At 39.5% G+C, this 15,102-nt stretch overlaps 1 protein-coding gene across 3 annotated transcripts in view; it reads left to right on the top strand.

Annotated features, from left to right (window-relative positions):
* The window catches only part of DOCK8 (dedicator of cytokinesis 8), a 249,124-nt gene that overhangs the window by 194,273 nt on the left and 39,749 nt on the right, over positions 1-15,102 (top strand). For all 3 annotated transcript variants that reach the window (XM_055350708.2, XM_019033579.4, XM_019033581.4), the window contains 5 exons: positions 4,293-4,462; positions 7,576-7,715; positions 9,911-10,093; positions 10,458-10,587; positions 11,557-11,644. In XM_055350708.2, the coding sequence (XP_055206683.2) occupies positions 4,293-4,462; positions 7,576-7,715; positions 9,911-10,093; positions 10,458-10,587; positions 11,557-11,644 (711 nt within the window). The remainder of the gene's footprint in view (positions 1-4,292; positions 4,463-7,575; positions 7,716-9,910; positions 10,094-10,457; positions 10,588-11,556; positions 11,645-15,102) is intronic.

Below are 15,102 nucleotides of genomic sequence, written 5' to 3'. Positions count from 1 at the left end.
TAGTCTTTTGCTGAATGTTGTGACTGTGACATCCTTTAGTGTGGTCGCATGTGTCAGTATTCATTTTTTTTCAACTGTATGTCATATTCCTTTGTCTACTATAATTTCTCTTCTGTAAATTGACATTTGGGCTGCTTTCTGTTTGTGGGTATTGGGTATTATGAAGACAGCTGCCGTGAACATGCCTGTGCATGGTTTTGGGTGGACGTTAGAACTCAGTTCTTTGGGGGTATAAATACAGCCTATTTTTTATTTTAATATACTGCTCTTGAATAGTTTAATAAATATGTGTACATGGTCTTAACAAAATGTCAAAAGAATATACTCTGAGCTAGGAAAAGAAGAGCAAACAATTCAAAGCAGGAAGATGGCAGGGAATAACAAAGGTGATAGCCAAAATAAATGAAATAAAGAATAGAAAAACAATCACAGAAATCTGCAAGATGAAAAGCTTGTTATTTGAACAGAGCAACAAAGTTCACCAATCTTTAGCTGAACTGACCAAGAAAAAAGGAATAAGACTCAATTACTAAAATCATAATTGAATGATTCAACACAATCATATCACAAGAGACCTTACAGAAATAAAAAGGATTATAAAAGAATACGATGAACAATTGAAAGCCATCAAATTGATAACCTAGATTAAATGGATAAATTCCTTAAAAGGTACAAAGTACTAAAATTGACTCCAAGAAGATATAGAAAATCCAAATAGACCTACAGAAGTAAAGAGATTGAGTTAGTAATCAAACTTCCCACATACACCTACTATGTACCCACACAAATTAAAAATTTAGGCTGGGCGCAGTGGCTCATACCTGTAATCCCAGCACTTTGGGAGGCCAAGGTGAGTGGATCACCTGAGGTCAAGAGTTCAAGACCAGCCTGGCCAAGGTGATGAAACCCCGTCTCTACTAAAAATACAAAAATTAGCTGGGTGTGGTGGCAGGAACCTGTAATCCCATCTACTCGGGAGGCTGAGGCAGAAGAATCATTTGAGACTGGAAGGCAGAGGTTGCAGTGAGCCAAGATCATGCCAATGCACTCCAGCCTGGGCAACAAGAGCAAAACTCCATCACAAATAATAATAATAATAATAATAATAATAATAATAATAATAATAATAATAAATTTTAAAATTTAAAACTTCCCACAATAAAAGCTCAAACCTGGGGGGCTTTACTGATGAATTCTACCAAATATTTTTAAAAGAATTAATTCTAATTTTTTACCCACTTCCAGTCTTCTCTTCCAACGAATGGAAGAGGTGGAATACTTCCCCACTTGTTCTATGAAGCTAGCATTACCCTATACTAAACCAGACAAAGACATCATGAGAAAACTACAGGCCAGTATCTGATGAATATAGATGTAAGACCCTCAACAAACACTAGCAAACTGAATCCAACAGCATGTAAAAAGGATTATACACCATGGCTAAGTGGGATTTATCTCAGGAATGCAAGATAGGCTTCATACCTGAAAATCAATTGTTGTACCATATTAATAAAATAAAGGACAAAACCCATACAATCATCTTAGTATATGCAAAGAAAAGCATTTAATAAAATCTAATAACCCTTCCTGATAAAAAAACACTCAACAAACCTTTTAGGAAATAAGAGAACTTCCTCAACTTGACTGAAGGGCCTCTATGAAAAATCCACAGCTAATGTGACACTTATTAGTGAAAAACAGTGCTTTATCCCTAAGATTAGGAACAAGACAAAAATGTCTACCCTTGCCACTTCTATTCAACATATTAGGAGTTCTATCTAGGGCAATTAGGCAAAAAAATAAAACAAAAGACATCTAGGCCGGGCGTGGTGGCTCACGCCTGTAATCCCAGCACTTTGGGAGGCCAAAGTGGACAGATCGCTTTGAGCCCAGGAGACTGAGAACACCCTGAGCAACATGGCAAAACGCCATCTCTACAAGAAATACAAAAATTAGCTGGGCATTGGTGGCTTGAGCTTGTAGTCCCAGCTACTTGGGAGGTTGAGGCTGGAGAATTGCTTGATCCCAGAAAGCGGAGGTTGTAGTGAGCTGAGATCACGCCACTGCACTCCAGCCTGGGCCACAGAGTAAGACCCTGTCTCAAAAAAAAAAAAAAAAAAAGAAAAAGAAGAAAAGAAAAGAAAGCATTTAAATTGGAAAAGAAGTAAAACTATCTCTATTAATAGGTGGCATAATCTTGTTTATAGAAAACCATAAGGAATCCACAAAAAACTCCATTACAACTAATAAATGAATTCAGCAGTGTTGCATGGTATAAGATCAACATACAAGAATCAATTGTGTTTCTATACACTTATGATGAGCAATCTGAAAATGAAATTAAGAAAACAATTTCATATAAAATAGCATCACAAAGAAAAAATATTTAGGAATAAATGTAACAAAAGAAACACAAGAGTTATACACTAAAAATGACAAAACACTGTTGAAAGAAATAAAGATATAAATCAATGGAGGATATCATATGTTCATGAATCAGAAGACTTAATATTATTAAAATAGCAATACTCCCCAAATTGATCCGTAGATTAAATGCAGTTCTTATCAGAATTCTAGCTTGCTTTTTTTTTTTTTTTTTGGCAGAAATTAGCAAACTGATCCTAAAATTCGTGTGGAAATTCAAGGGACCCAGTATAGCCAAAACAACCTTGAAAAACAAGAACAAAATTGGAGGACTCACACTTCCCAATTTCAAAACTTACTACAAAGCAAAAGTAGTCAAGACTATGGGGTTCTGACGTATGATAGACATATAGATCAATGAAATTGGGTTAAGAGTCCAAAAATAAATCTTCATATTTATTGTCAATTGATTTTTGACAAGAGTGCCAAAACAATTCAGTGGGGGAAAATAGAATTTTCAATAAATGGTGTTGGGACAACTGGGTATCCACACTCAAAAGAATGAAGTTGGACCCTATATTACACTATATACAAAAATTAACTCAAATAGATCAAAGACCTAAATGTAAGAGCTAAAACTATAAAATTGTTACATAAAATTATAGAGGTAATCATCATAGACTTAGAAAAGGCGGTGGTTTCTTAGATATGACACACTCAAAAGTATGAGTAACAAGAAAAAAATAGATAACTGGACTTCAGTAAAATTAAAACTTTTGTGATTTATAGGACACCATCAAAAAAATGAAAAGGCAACCCACAAAATGGGAGAAAATATTTGCAAATCAAAAACCTAATAGGGGACTTGTATCTGGAATATGTATTTTAAAATCTTACAACTCAGTAATAAAAAGACAAATAACTCAGTTTTTTAAAAGGCAGAAGATCAGAATAGACATTTCTCCAAAGAAGATACAGCCATAAGACCAAGAAGATGTTCAGCATCATTAGCCATCAGGGAGATGCATATTAAAATCACAATTAAATACCACTTGATACCCAGGAAGATGGATATAATAAAAAAGACAGGTAATAAAGTGTTGCCAAGAATAAAATGGAGTCTTCAGACACTGCTGGTGGGAATGTAAAATTGCGCAGCCACCATTGAAAACAACTTGCTGATTCCTCTAAAAGTTAAACAGAGGCTGGGCGCTCGGTGGCTCACGCCTATAATCTCAGCACTTTGGGAGGCTGAGGCGGGCAGACCATTTGAGGCCAGGAGTTCGAGACCAGCCTGGCCAAGATGGTGAAACCCTGTCTCTACTAAAAATACAAAAATTAGCCAGGTATGGTGGCAGGAGCCTGTAGTCCCCGCTACTTGGGAGGCTGAGGCAGAAGAATTGCTTGAACCCAGGAGGTGGAGGTTGCAGTGAGCCGAGATCATGTCATTGCACTCCAGCCTGAACAACTCCATCTCAAAAAAAAAAAAAAAAGTTAAACAGACAGTTACCATACAAGCCAGCAAATGTACTCTGAGGTATGTACCCAAGAAAAGTAAAACTTAAAACTTGTATACAAATATTCATAGCAGCATTCGTAACTCACAATAGCTCAAAAGCAGAAACAATCCAAATGTTTATCAGTTGATGAATGGATAAAATTCACCAGTGGAATATTATTTAGCAATACAAAGGAATGGAGTACTGATGCTACAATATGATAAACTTAAAAACATCATACTAAACAGCAGACCCAGGATTAGAACACAGGCAGTCTATTTCTGGATTCTATATAGTTCTATCCTATATTGCTTGGTTTTCACAGTCACCTCATTGCTTAGGAGCATTTTCATCACTCTTGACTGTTTAAGAGCTCTGTAGTCAATTTCCTTTCACCATAACCTCTTGATTCCTGTGTTGTGCCAACAGAATCAGCAAAGTACAAAGGAAAGCTGTCAGTGCCATTCACAGCCTGCTAAGTTCTCACGACCTGGACCCACGCTGTGTCAAACCAGAGGTGAAGGTCAAAATTGCCGCCCTTTACCTACCTTTAGTTGGCATCATTTTGGATGCTTTGCCACAGCTCTGTGACTTTACAGGTAATGGCCCTTGTGTTTTCTTTCTTGGATTGTTGGGGACCCCTGCCAAATGCCCCATCCGAATGAGATCTCTGTCATTCATTCCAGTGCTGATATGTTCATATGAGCAATTCCTCACAAAAACGGTCTCCAAACCTCTTTAACACAGGCCCCAATCAGTTAAAAAAACAAAAAAAAGCCACATAGCCCCATATGTGTTTTTTGTTTAGAAATTATTTACTTGTTTCTTCATTCATTCATTTATTCATTCATTGATCTGCTAGTATGAAATTAACTTTATAAACCATACACCACAAAGGATGAAATAATAACAAGATTACTCCCTTTGGAGATCGTGCTCTAACACCTTGAAATAAAGGTGTTCCTTCCCTTTTCTTTTGTGAATATGTAAGCAAAGAAGCGATCTCAAATGAACCCAAATAATTGTTCCATGCAAAAAAAAAAATCATGGCATATGTCAGTATTAGAAAAATTCTATCATAGCAGAGAAATATTGCCCTTGGCACTAAGTGGCTAATTTTGAGGTTAATATGTCTAGATTAGCAACAAGAGGAAAGGATAAGTTGTCTTACAGCGGTTTTGTGAAACCCCAGAATCTATTTACAAATTACATTGTGGATTAAGGAATGTAGAGGGAAAAAAATCCTCCCAAATAGAAGAACTTCTTATGTTGACCTGAGAAAGGCAGTCCATTGGCCTACCCTCTCCACAGCGTACGTGTGTGTGCACGTGTGTGCATGCGTACACACACATACACAGTTCCTATCCCATCAGAGTAGTTCTTGCTTTTCCTCCAGCTCAAGGGAAGTTTTGGAAATGTCCATGCTGCTCTCTTGGCAGCCGAAGGGTGCTGGGATCTGGGGAATGCTTCCCTGAGCCAGCCTCTTTATAGGCAGTCATCCTTGAAATCTTGGAATCATCTAGGTTTTCCCACCTCCTCCAAATGGAAAGTGTCATGTGTGACTAAATTATTTATAATATTATTACGGTGACAAGTATTTAGTTCATGAAAATGGGACCAAACGCCTATAGTCTTTAATTCATACAAATCATAAAATGAAAAGCAAGTATTCCTGTGGAAGTAATTCTCTCCTTTCTTGAAAAAAATCCTCTACCAAACTGCTAATGGGGTAACTCAGAAGAGAAAGGTTGAGACAGGGGTTAGGGTTTGTAGAGTTCTGTTGGGGCCAGAGTGCAGGGAAATGATAGAAACAAGCTCAGCACACAGGGCTGAGCAAGCTGCACCATGAGGTCAGCAGCTTCCTCTAGCAGCGCCTGATTGCAGGGAATTGAAAATGGAGTTGTTTTTAACATTTACAGACATAATGCAGAGCATGGCATGTGACTTGTAGCCCATTTTGAGAATCCTTGATGGAAAGTTTCTAAAAAGTTCCATTTCAAGAGCTTGCTTGTTCCCAAAGCCAGGAACCACTTTAGCACACATTCTCCAGAGTTTTCTTGTCAATTAGAATATTCCATATCAGTGTCTCGGAATCAGAACTTTTCAACATTTGGTCTCCAAGCCTTTTAAACCTCAAAGACTTCTTTGTATATGCATTGAACTTTATGATCATGATGTAGCTGATGAGAGAAAACAGTGAAAAGTATTTTATTGTTATAGGTTACATAGTACATCTATTAAATATGGAATCTTTAGGTTGATAAACTCATAAGAATATAGTCTTCCAAAAGATGCATCTGAATTCAGATTCCAGCCCCATTTATTAATATAAGTGACCTTTGAAAGGCTCAACTTTTCCGTGCCTTCCTTTCCTCTGTAAACTGTAAAAATGTGATAACGATGTCTACCTTTTAGGGTTACGATAAAGGTGAAACTAGAGAACTTCTATAAAAGCATTTTGCACAGCACATGTTTGTATCTTTCCCGATTTTTCTTGTAACTATAACCCTATGGCAATTAAGGGGAAATAAGAATGTATCTCTATGTTAGTTGTGATAAATGTTATCAGGTCTTGCATAATTTCCATGTGCTGTTTATTTAACCATTTGTTTAAAATCCCAGTGGCCTTAATAAGTATTTCTAAAAATTGGGTTTTGGCTCGGTGTGGTGGCTCACCCCTGTAATCCCAGCACTTTGGGAGGCCAAGGTGGACAGATCACTTGAGGCCAGGGGTTCAAGACCAGCCTGGCCAACATGGCGAAACCCTGTCTCCACTAAAAATACAAAAGTTAGCCAGGCGTGGTGGCACACCTGTAATCCCAGGTACTCGGGAGGCTGAGGTAGGAGGATGGAGGGGCAGAGATTGCAGTGAGCGGAGATGGCGCCACTGCACTCCAGCCTGGATGATAGTGTGAGACTTTGTCTAAAAATAAATAAATAAACAAATAATAAGAACTGGGTTTTGTTTTCACAACTTTAGTAGAAGAAATGTTATTTACACTCAAATTTTTCTAAATAATTGAAGGCCCAGATGGCTGTAATGTCAACAGGTCTAGAAAAACAAGAATTTTTAGGAAAACATGAGTGAATCCATCAGTTGTGAATGTTTTACCATACTTTCCCCAGAACTGCTTGAAATATTAATAGTTTTTGATTGTATACTTGGTAGCATTCTTAAAAACCAGACTTTTAAATGGTTTATCCTTTTTTTGCTTGCATACATCTAGACCTATCTATAAATATGGATATGTCTATATTACATAGATACAATAAATTGACATTCATTTTAAACATTTGAAATATGACAAATTATTGCTGAACTTGTGATAATAGCTTATTATTCTATATAAGGTAGTTGCTTAATTCTGTAATTGTAGGTGTCTTCTATTTGGTCATTATTTAAAATAATGTCAATTATTAGAATAGAGAATGAAGTTTAAAAAATTATGTTACAGGAAACTATTATGGAAGGTTTGAAAACTTTTTGTTCACACAATTTGAAAAATTAATTTCTAGCCTAATCTTGTGCTAGACATTGTCTCTTAGCCTGCTGTGTTTTCCTATAGGTGATAGCAGATACATAATGCTAAACATCAGGTTTAAAATTACTGTGCTGACTTTAGTGACTAAGAAGTATCAGTCTCTTATTGGGTAGGGGGCATGGGGAAATGTCATGTTTGACTTGACATCACAAACGATGTTTTCATTGCAGTTGCAGATACTCGCAGATACCGCACCAGCGGCTCGGATGAAGAACAAGAAGGAGCCGGTGCCATTAACCAGAATGTGGCTCTGGCCATAGCAGGGAATAATTTCAATTTGAAAACAAGTGGAATAGTGCTGTCTTCCTTGGTATGTTGGTGCACATGTGTCTGGTTGATTTTTCATTTCATGTCTTCTGTCATCTGTTTTGTTTTGTTTGTTTGTTTGTTTGTTTTGAGACAGAGTCTCACTCTGTTGCACAGGCTGGAGTGCAGTGGTGCAATCTCAGTTCACTGCAACCTCCGCCTCCCGGGTTCTTCATGCCTCAGCCTCCTGATTAGCTGGGATTACAGGCATGCACCACCACACCTGGCTAATTTTTTTTGTATCTTTTAGTAGAGACGGGGTTTTCCCATGTTGGCCAGGCTGGTCTCAAACTCCCAACCTCAGATGGTACACCCACCTCAGCCTCCCAAAGTGCTGGGATTACAGGCGTGAGCCACTGTGCCCAGCCTCTTCTGTCATCTTCTGATGGGAGAACTCAGCTTAGAGCAGGCATTGATGATTTCCGCCTCATTTTGCTGGAAAGAATCATTGTGAGGCTGGCAGCTGAGGTGCACACAAGTCAGAAAGGGTTCTGGCAACAGCAAGAGATGTGCAGATCAAATTCAGGCAGTCCCAGTGGTGCTGAGTTCAAGTTCAAGAAACCGGAAAAGAGGAAAACTTGGGAAATCTGAAATCGTTGCAAAGGAGATCAAACCAAGGCTCTCTGAGGGTGGAGGCTTAGGCTGTGTTCAGTCTATGTGTGTGTGATTCATACAGTGTAATGCCTCCAAAAAAAAGACTGAAGGAGGCTGGTAGCTTAGCGTAAGGGCTTCTTAAGCAAAAGACTGCAGCTTTTCTAGGACCCCAGGGAGCCTAAGGAAGGTTGTTTGGCTCTGTCCTTTTGCATGGACTCTGTGGGCTCAAAGAGGGGCTCCTCTGGGAATGTATCCTCTGATTCAGTTGAGGTGGGATTCATCTCTGTTCATTGATGAGCTCTGACTATCCCTTGTGAAGACAGCACTGCATCCTCCAATGTCATTTACTTTCACATTTCAATGTAGGGTATAGATGTGCAGAGAATTTAACTTGCTTCTCCCGTGAGAAAGCAGCATCCTGACCTAACTCTTCTTGCTGGATGACTTTCTTCTCTTCCTTCCACCACTTCCATCCCCATGAGGATTGGGGGGACAGTGAGGCAGGAAGATGAGACAGAGAAAAGACATTTGAGATTTGACATCACTGATCTTACTGTTGGAGAAATATTGTGTTTTATGACCTCCTCCACCTTTCTAATATCCATCTTACCAAAGTTAGCTGCTTGAGGTGGTATATGCCTTTTACATTATTTGCTTCTAAGGGAAAAACTCAAAAGCCCAAAGTTCACCTGTTAGAACATAGTCCTTGTGAGGTTGTATCTCAAGATTTCCTTTATTCTTGTCAACAAACTCAGAATAACTAAAGTTAAAGTTGCTTTATAACCTCTATTATTTCCATCCAAAACTAACATTTCCCTCCCATACCCACAAATTCCTCATTGCAATTTCACCAGTACATTCCACTGGATATTAGCTACACTGCATGAACCAAGGGTGCAGCCTCATTATTGTTGTTTGTGTTGATGAGATGAGTAACAGAGAGTGCGCTCAGCACTTTAAAATGAATACTTGTGGCCAAAATATTAAAGCAAATAGCCTGAACCCCCACACCCCAGCCCCAGGCAAACATAAATTATGGTTAAACTTCCATTACAGAGAACTCCACAAACATGGATTTGATTAATTTGCTGAGCAGTTCATGACCCTTATGTTATACTTTGCACTATGTAACAAAGAAGCTAAATCTTGAACAGCAAGGTTATTCATGGCACCCAGCCAGTTTCCTTCTCCCCTGTAAGTCTAACCCTCTGCTGTCCAGCACGGAGGAGAAATACTTGGAGATCTTAGCAGCATGAAAGCCCCTTTGTATCACTGGGATTACAGCATGCGTGATCAAGGCCCAGGGCTGATCACCAGGCCACACTGCTCCTAAGACAGAGGTACTCAGATACGTGGCTGAAAGCCTAGCTCAAATACTGCCCCAGGTGAGCCTCTTTGCTGAGTAGCCCTACTCAAAGAACACAGCTTCCCCTGCCTAGGGAAGGCAGGGCTACTGGAAACAGATCTCCAGCCTAGCAATGATGTACAGTCATGGTATTTTAAGAGAACACATTGAATTTTTCTGTTGCTTGACTGTTAAGCCTCAAATTTTTCTGTTGCTTGACTTCTTCCCTGGCCTCCATCCCCCAATCTGTCTCCCTTCAGCCCTATAAGCAGTACAACATGCTGAACGCGGACACTACTCGCAACCTCATGATCTGCTTCCTCTGGATCATGAAAAATGCTGATCAGAGCCTCATTAGGAAGTGGATTGCTGACCTGCCATCAATGCAGCTCAACAGGATTTTAGATCTACTTTTCATCTGTGTGTTATGTTTTGAGTATAAGGTAAGTCTGGAGTGGCACAACTTTATACCAGCTCTTATCTCTCAATTGCAATTCTGTCTTCTTACTCATCCCGTTTGTTTGGGCCATGGAGACATCATTAATTTTTCTCATGTCTGTATTCAAATCCATAACCCATTTGTAGGTATAGATATGATCACTTCACAGGGAAAGGATCTCTGCCTTCTGCAGAGAGAACCCCATTTCCGTTAACAGAGTTTTGGCCATAGGATGCTCCAGAACAGCTTCTCAGTGTAGCACATGTCAAACTTAGCTGGCATCACTGTGGAGTGTACTGTTTTGGTAACTCTCCACATCAACGGAGATCTCACCAAAGGACATGTCCTCCTACCTCTGTCTTGTCCAGGGAAAACAGAGTTCTGACAAAGTCAGTACCCAAGTCCTGCAGAAGTCAAGGGATGTCAAGGCCCGGCTGGAAGAGGCTTTGCTTCGTGGGGAAGGGGCCAGAGGGGAGATGATGCGCCGCCGGGCTCCAGGTGTGTTGAACTGGCCCTTCCCTGCTCTCTGTCAAGCAGTTTTTCACTGTTTGTGGGGAGGAATGTCCTCCCAACATGATTAGACACCATTAGTTTCTTGAGATATTTACGGTAGTGTCAGAGACAGCAGATTCTGGGAGTCTGTGTGTGACATTTGTGTTAGCCCTGTGCCTGTGAGGGAAAGTGCTGTTCTACAATTGTAGGAACCCTGAAAACAGCACCAAATGACATCTTTTAATTAAAACTTGTTGATGGTAAAAGGTCACCTCTAGGAATGTCAGTCATGGATGAGGTGGAAGGTGTTTCCCTCAAGGCTGAGGCCTTTCTATGTGACATTTGGCTAGTCTATCCGGAGCATGGTCAAGAAACTGAACAGTTCTGGGCCCAAGATCATCTTCTCGATCATTCAGGGCACTATTAGAATGGAACCAATTCCCTGAAATGGCTTCAGAGTGTCCCAGTCATTCAAGGATTCCACCACAAGAGGAATGATCTCAAAAAGGCTGAGCTTGAATAGAATGAAATCCCCAGGTACCCTCAGTCTTATTCACCATGCTCAAAGTAAAACAGAGTGACAGCTTATTGTATTCGTAGGGACACAGTGGCAGGGAACTTGGAGGGAGCTCATAGTTTTCAGTGGTGGTCAGGCACCCTCATTTGACACCCATACTTTCATACCCAATAATTCAGTAAGCCCCCAGAGTTTCACAGGAATCCTCTGCTCGTGAGAAATGTCTCTCTGACACTCAGAAAGGCAGAGGTTCTTCTTATATTCTAGTCTATCAATCAAAGAGCGGGCCAACTTGGACATAGGTGTGGCGACTTTGTCTCCTACCAGCAACCTGCATGGACTCTAATTAGCCCGAGAAATGGTGCTGAGGCCTCTCAGTTGAGCTTGTTATGAACTTCTGGTTATCTTGGAGGGTTTCATGCTAATCAAATTCCTATCATGCATTTCTTAACTCCTAGGGAACGACCGATTTCCAGGCCTAAATGAAAATTTGAGATGGAAGAAAGAGCAGACACATTGGCGGCAAGCTAATGAGAAGCTAGATAAGTGAGTCACTCAGCAACTTTCTGCTACTTTTACCTAAAGTCCAAAACTATTTTTCCCAGGCTACTTGTATTACTGAAACAACTGCATCCTTCCAAGGGTTAGAAAATGAAACATCATCATCTGTGTAAATACAATTCATCCAGGGACCCAGGATAATCAAAGGTATAGGGAGTTGTGGTTTCCAGCTCTTAAAAATTTGTCACATTGATAAGCATTTAAAGAAAACTAATATTTCTTTAGCAACCTCAGATGGCTTAATAAAAGCAGCTGATTTTGCAGGGAGGGTAGCAGGGAAATAGAGAAAGCAGGACACGGTGCCTAGGACCATATACTTTCAAATCGATATTTCCTTTCTGGAAATGTGTACAAGGTATACATTCAGATATATTTATGTCACTGCTACTTAAAGTTGTTTTTTAAAATTGAAAACATTCTAAATGCTCCAGAATAGAAAAATATATTTAAAAGTTGGATTGCCATCAAAATGTTTTAAAATCATTTTAATGACATGGGGAGATGCTTATGACATAATGTTAAATGAACAAAGGCAGGGTAGACACTTGGTTTTCGAGTAGTGTGTGGCTCACGCCTGTAATCCCAGCACTTTGGGAGGCTGAGGCTGGTGGAACACCTGAGGTCAGTAGTTCGAGACTAGCCTGGCCAACATGGTGAAACCCCCGTCTCTATAAAAAATAGAAAAATTAGCTGGGCATGATGGCAGATGCCTGTAATCCCAGCTACTCAGGAGGCTGAGGAGGAAGAGTTGCTTGAACCCGGGAGGCAGCGGTTGCAGTGAGCCAAGATCGTGCCATTGCACTCCAGCCTGGGTGACAGAGCAAGACTCCATCTCAAAAAAAAAAAAAAAAAAAAAAAAAAAAAAAAAAGAACCTCAAATCTCTGATGACATATAGTCAATGTATTTTTTTAAGGCTGGAAGGAAATTTACCAAAATATTAATTGCAGTTTTCTTTGGGTGCTGGGAATATCGGTAATTGATGTTTTCTCTTTTATACTTTGCTATGTTTCCTACAGTAGGTATGTATTATAATATATATTGTTACCAGAAAAAAAATTATAAAGAAATGAAAGAATAAAAAAACCTGTTTGGATCAAAATCTATGCTATAGATGAATAGATATATTGATGTGTATTGCTATATATGCAACAATTTAGACATATGAAAGCTAAAAGTATATATGTTTGACTAGATAGCACATGTTTCCAATACCGTTTAGCCACAGGTAGCCTAATGAGTCCCAGGGTTTGCTGAGCAAAATGTTGTAGAGCTAAAATCACCCCTCACACACAGTTGACAAGGTAGGATACCCCATGGGTGATGAAGCACCCATCAAAGGGGGTATGGGGCAGACTTGATTAGCATTGCTGTTTTGTAAATAAATGTGAGTTAGTATCTTTATTGTTACCACAAGAATGAATCATTCTGGTTAACTTATGGGACTTTTGGGAGTCACATTTATTTTAAAACATTAAATAAATAAGTATATTTTTATTACAGATGTGACTTGGAAACCCAGTTGTTGGTATCATGCCTATTTGCTTTGGGTATGTTATTCTTGCACTAAATTCCCTGGACTGATTTATAAAATACTTGGATCGGAGAGTCCATACATTCTACTTTGGGCAATGAACAACAACTACAAAATATGCATGCCGTGGGTGCTACAGAATTGCTTAGGTGGTTTAGCTCATCTACTCTACTAGATTAAAAGAAGACCCCTAAGTAGGCCTGTTTTGCCTGGGCTGTGTAAACTGGTGTTTTGGAAAACCTTTCCCTTTTGCTTGCAGGAGCAACACAATATTGGTCCTTACCACGCATGACCTACCGGTTTGCTCTAGGTTAGTTCTCAGCCCTGCGCTACCTGGTGGGCTGCTGGTTGTCAGAGCTAATGCTACAAATTCTCAGGGGCTTTGTGCTTTTTTTTTTTTTTTTTAAAGGGAAACCATATTAAAATTATAACTGTTCAACCTACCTACCTGGAAAATTTATAATTATAATAATGGTGTCTTTCACCCTCTTTCTGATCATTTTTCGATTATTTTGGCTCTGTTTCTTTTAGAGCAATGATCTTCAACTTAGGCTGCACATTAGAATCACCTGGGGAGCTTTAAAAACTCTCAGTGCCCAGCTGCACCCTAGACTACTTCAATTGGAAACTCCAGCAGGACCCAGAAATCAGTATTTGGTAAAACTTCCCAGGTGATTCTATTGCCACCAAATCCATTGTTTTAAAGGAATAGATGGTAAGCTTTTCTTTTCTTTTTTTTTTTTTCTTTTCTTTTTTTGAGATAAGGTCTCACTCTGTCGCCCAGGCTGGAGTACAGTGGCACAATCACAGCTCACTGCAGCCTTACCCTCCTGGCCTCAAACAATCCTCCCCCCTCAGCCTCCCAAGTAGATGGGACTACAGGTGTATACCACCACAACTGGTTACTTTTTGTATTTTTTGTAGAGACAGGGTTTCACCACGTTGACCAGGCTGGTCTAAAACTCCTGGGCTCAAGTGATCCACCTGTTTTAACCTCCCAGAGTGGTGGGATTAGAGGCATGAGCCACTGCGTCTGGTCAGATGGTAAAGCTTTTAAAAAACCAGATTAGTGTTAGTGATGGTTGCACAATATGAATGTACTTAACACTACTGAACTGTATACTTACAAATGGTTAAGATGGTAAATTTTTATGTTAGGTGTACTTTATCACAATACAAAAATTTGGGAAAAAACAGATTAGGACACTCTAGATTTGTGCTGTCCAATACAGTAGCCATTAGCCACATGTGGCTATCAAATGCTTGAAATATGGCTAGTTCAAATTGAGATAATAAATCAAGATAAGTGAAAAATACACACAAGATTTTGAAGGCTTATTGTGAATAAAAGAATAAAATATTTCACTAGTAATTTCTATATTGCTTACATGGAGACAGTATTTTTTATCTTTTAGGATAAACAAAATATATTAAAAATAATTTCACTTTTTCTTTACTTTTTTAATGTGGTTACCACAATATATAAAATGACGTATGTGGCCCCCATTGTTTCTACTAGACAGCATTGCTCTAAATTTAAAACTAAACTAGCAGTCAATTAATTAAAAAGGATGATAAGGGGCTGGGCGCAGTGGCTCACACCTGTAATCCCAGCACTTTGGGAGGCCGAGGTAAGTGGATCACGAGGTCAGGAGATCGAGACCATCCTGGCTAACGTGGTGAAACCCCGTCTCTACTAAAAATACAAAAAAGTAGCCGGGCGTAGTGGCAGGCGCCTGTAGTCCCAGCTACTCGGGAGGCTGAAGCAGGAGAATGGCATGAACCCAGGAAGCGGAGCTTGCAGTGAGCCAAGATTGCGCCACTGCACTCTGCACTCCAGCCTGGGCAACAGAGGGAGACTCCGTCTCAAAAAAAAAAAAAAAAAAAAAAAAAAAAAAAAAAGGATGATGA

The sequence above is a fragment of the Gorilla gorilla genome, chromosome 13 (genome assembly GCF_029281585.2).
Source record: "Gorilla gorilla gorilla isolate KB3781 chromosome 13, NHGRI_mGorGor1-v2.1_pri, whole genome shotgun sequence".
NCBI classification, from domain to species: Eukaryota; Metazoa; Chordata; class Mammalia; order Primates; family Hominidae; genus Gorilla; species Gorilla gorilla.
The sequence above is the reverse complement of the archived record's forward strand: the minus strand, read 5'-3'. Positions and strand labels throughout refer to the sequence as shown.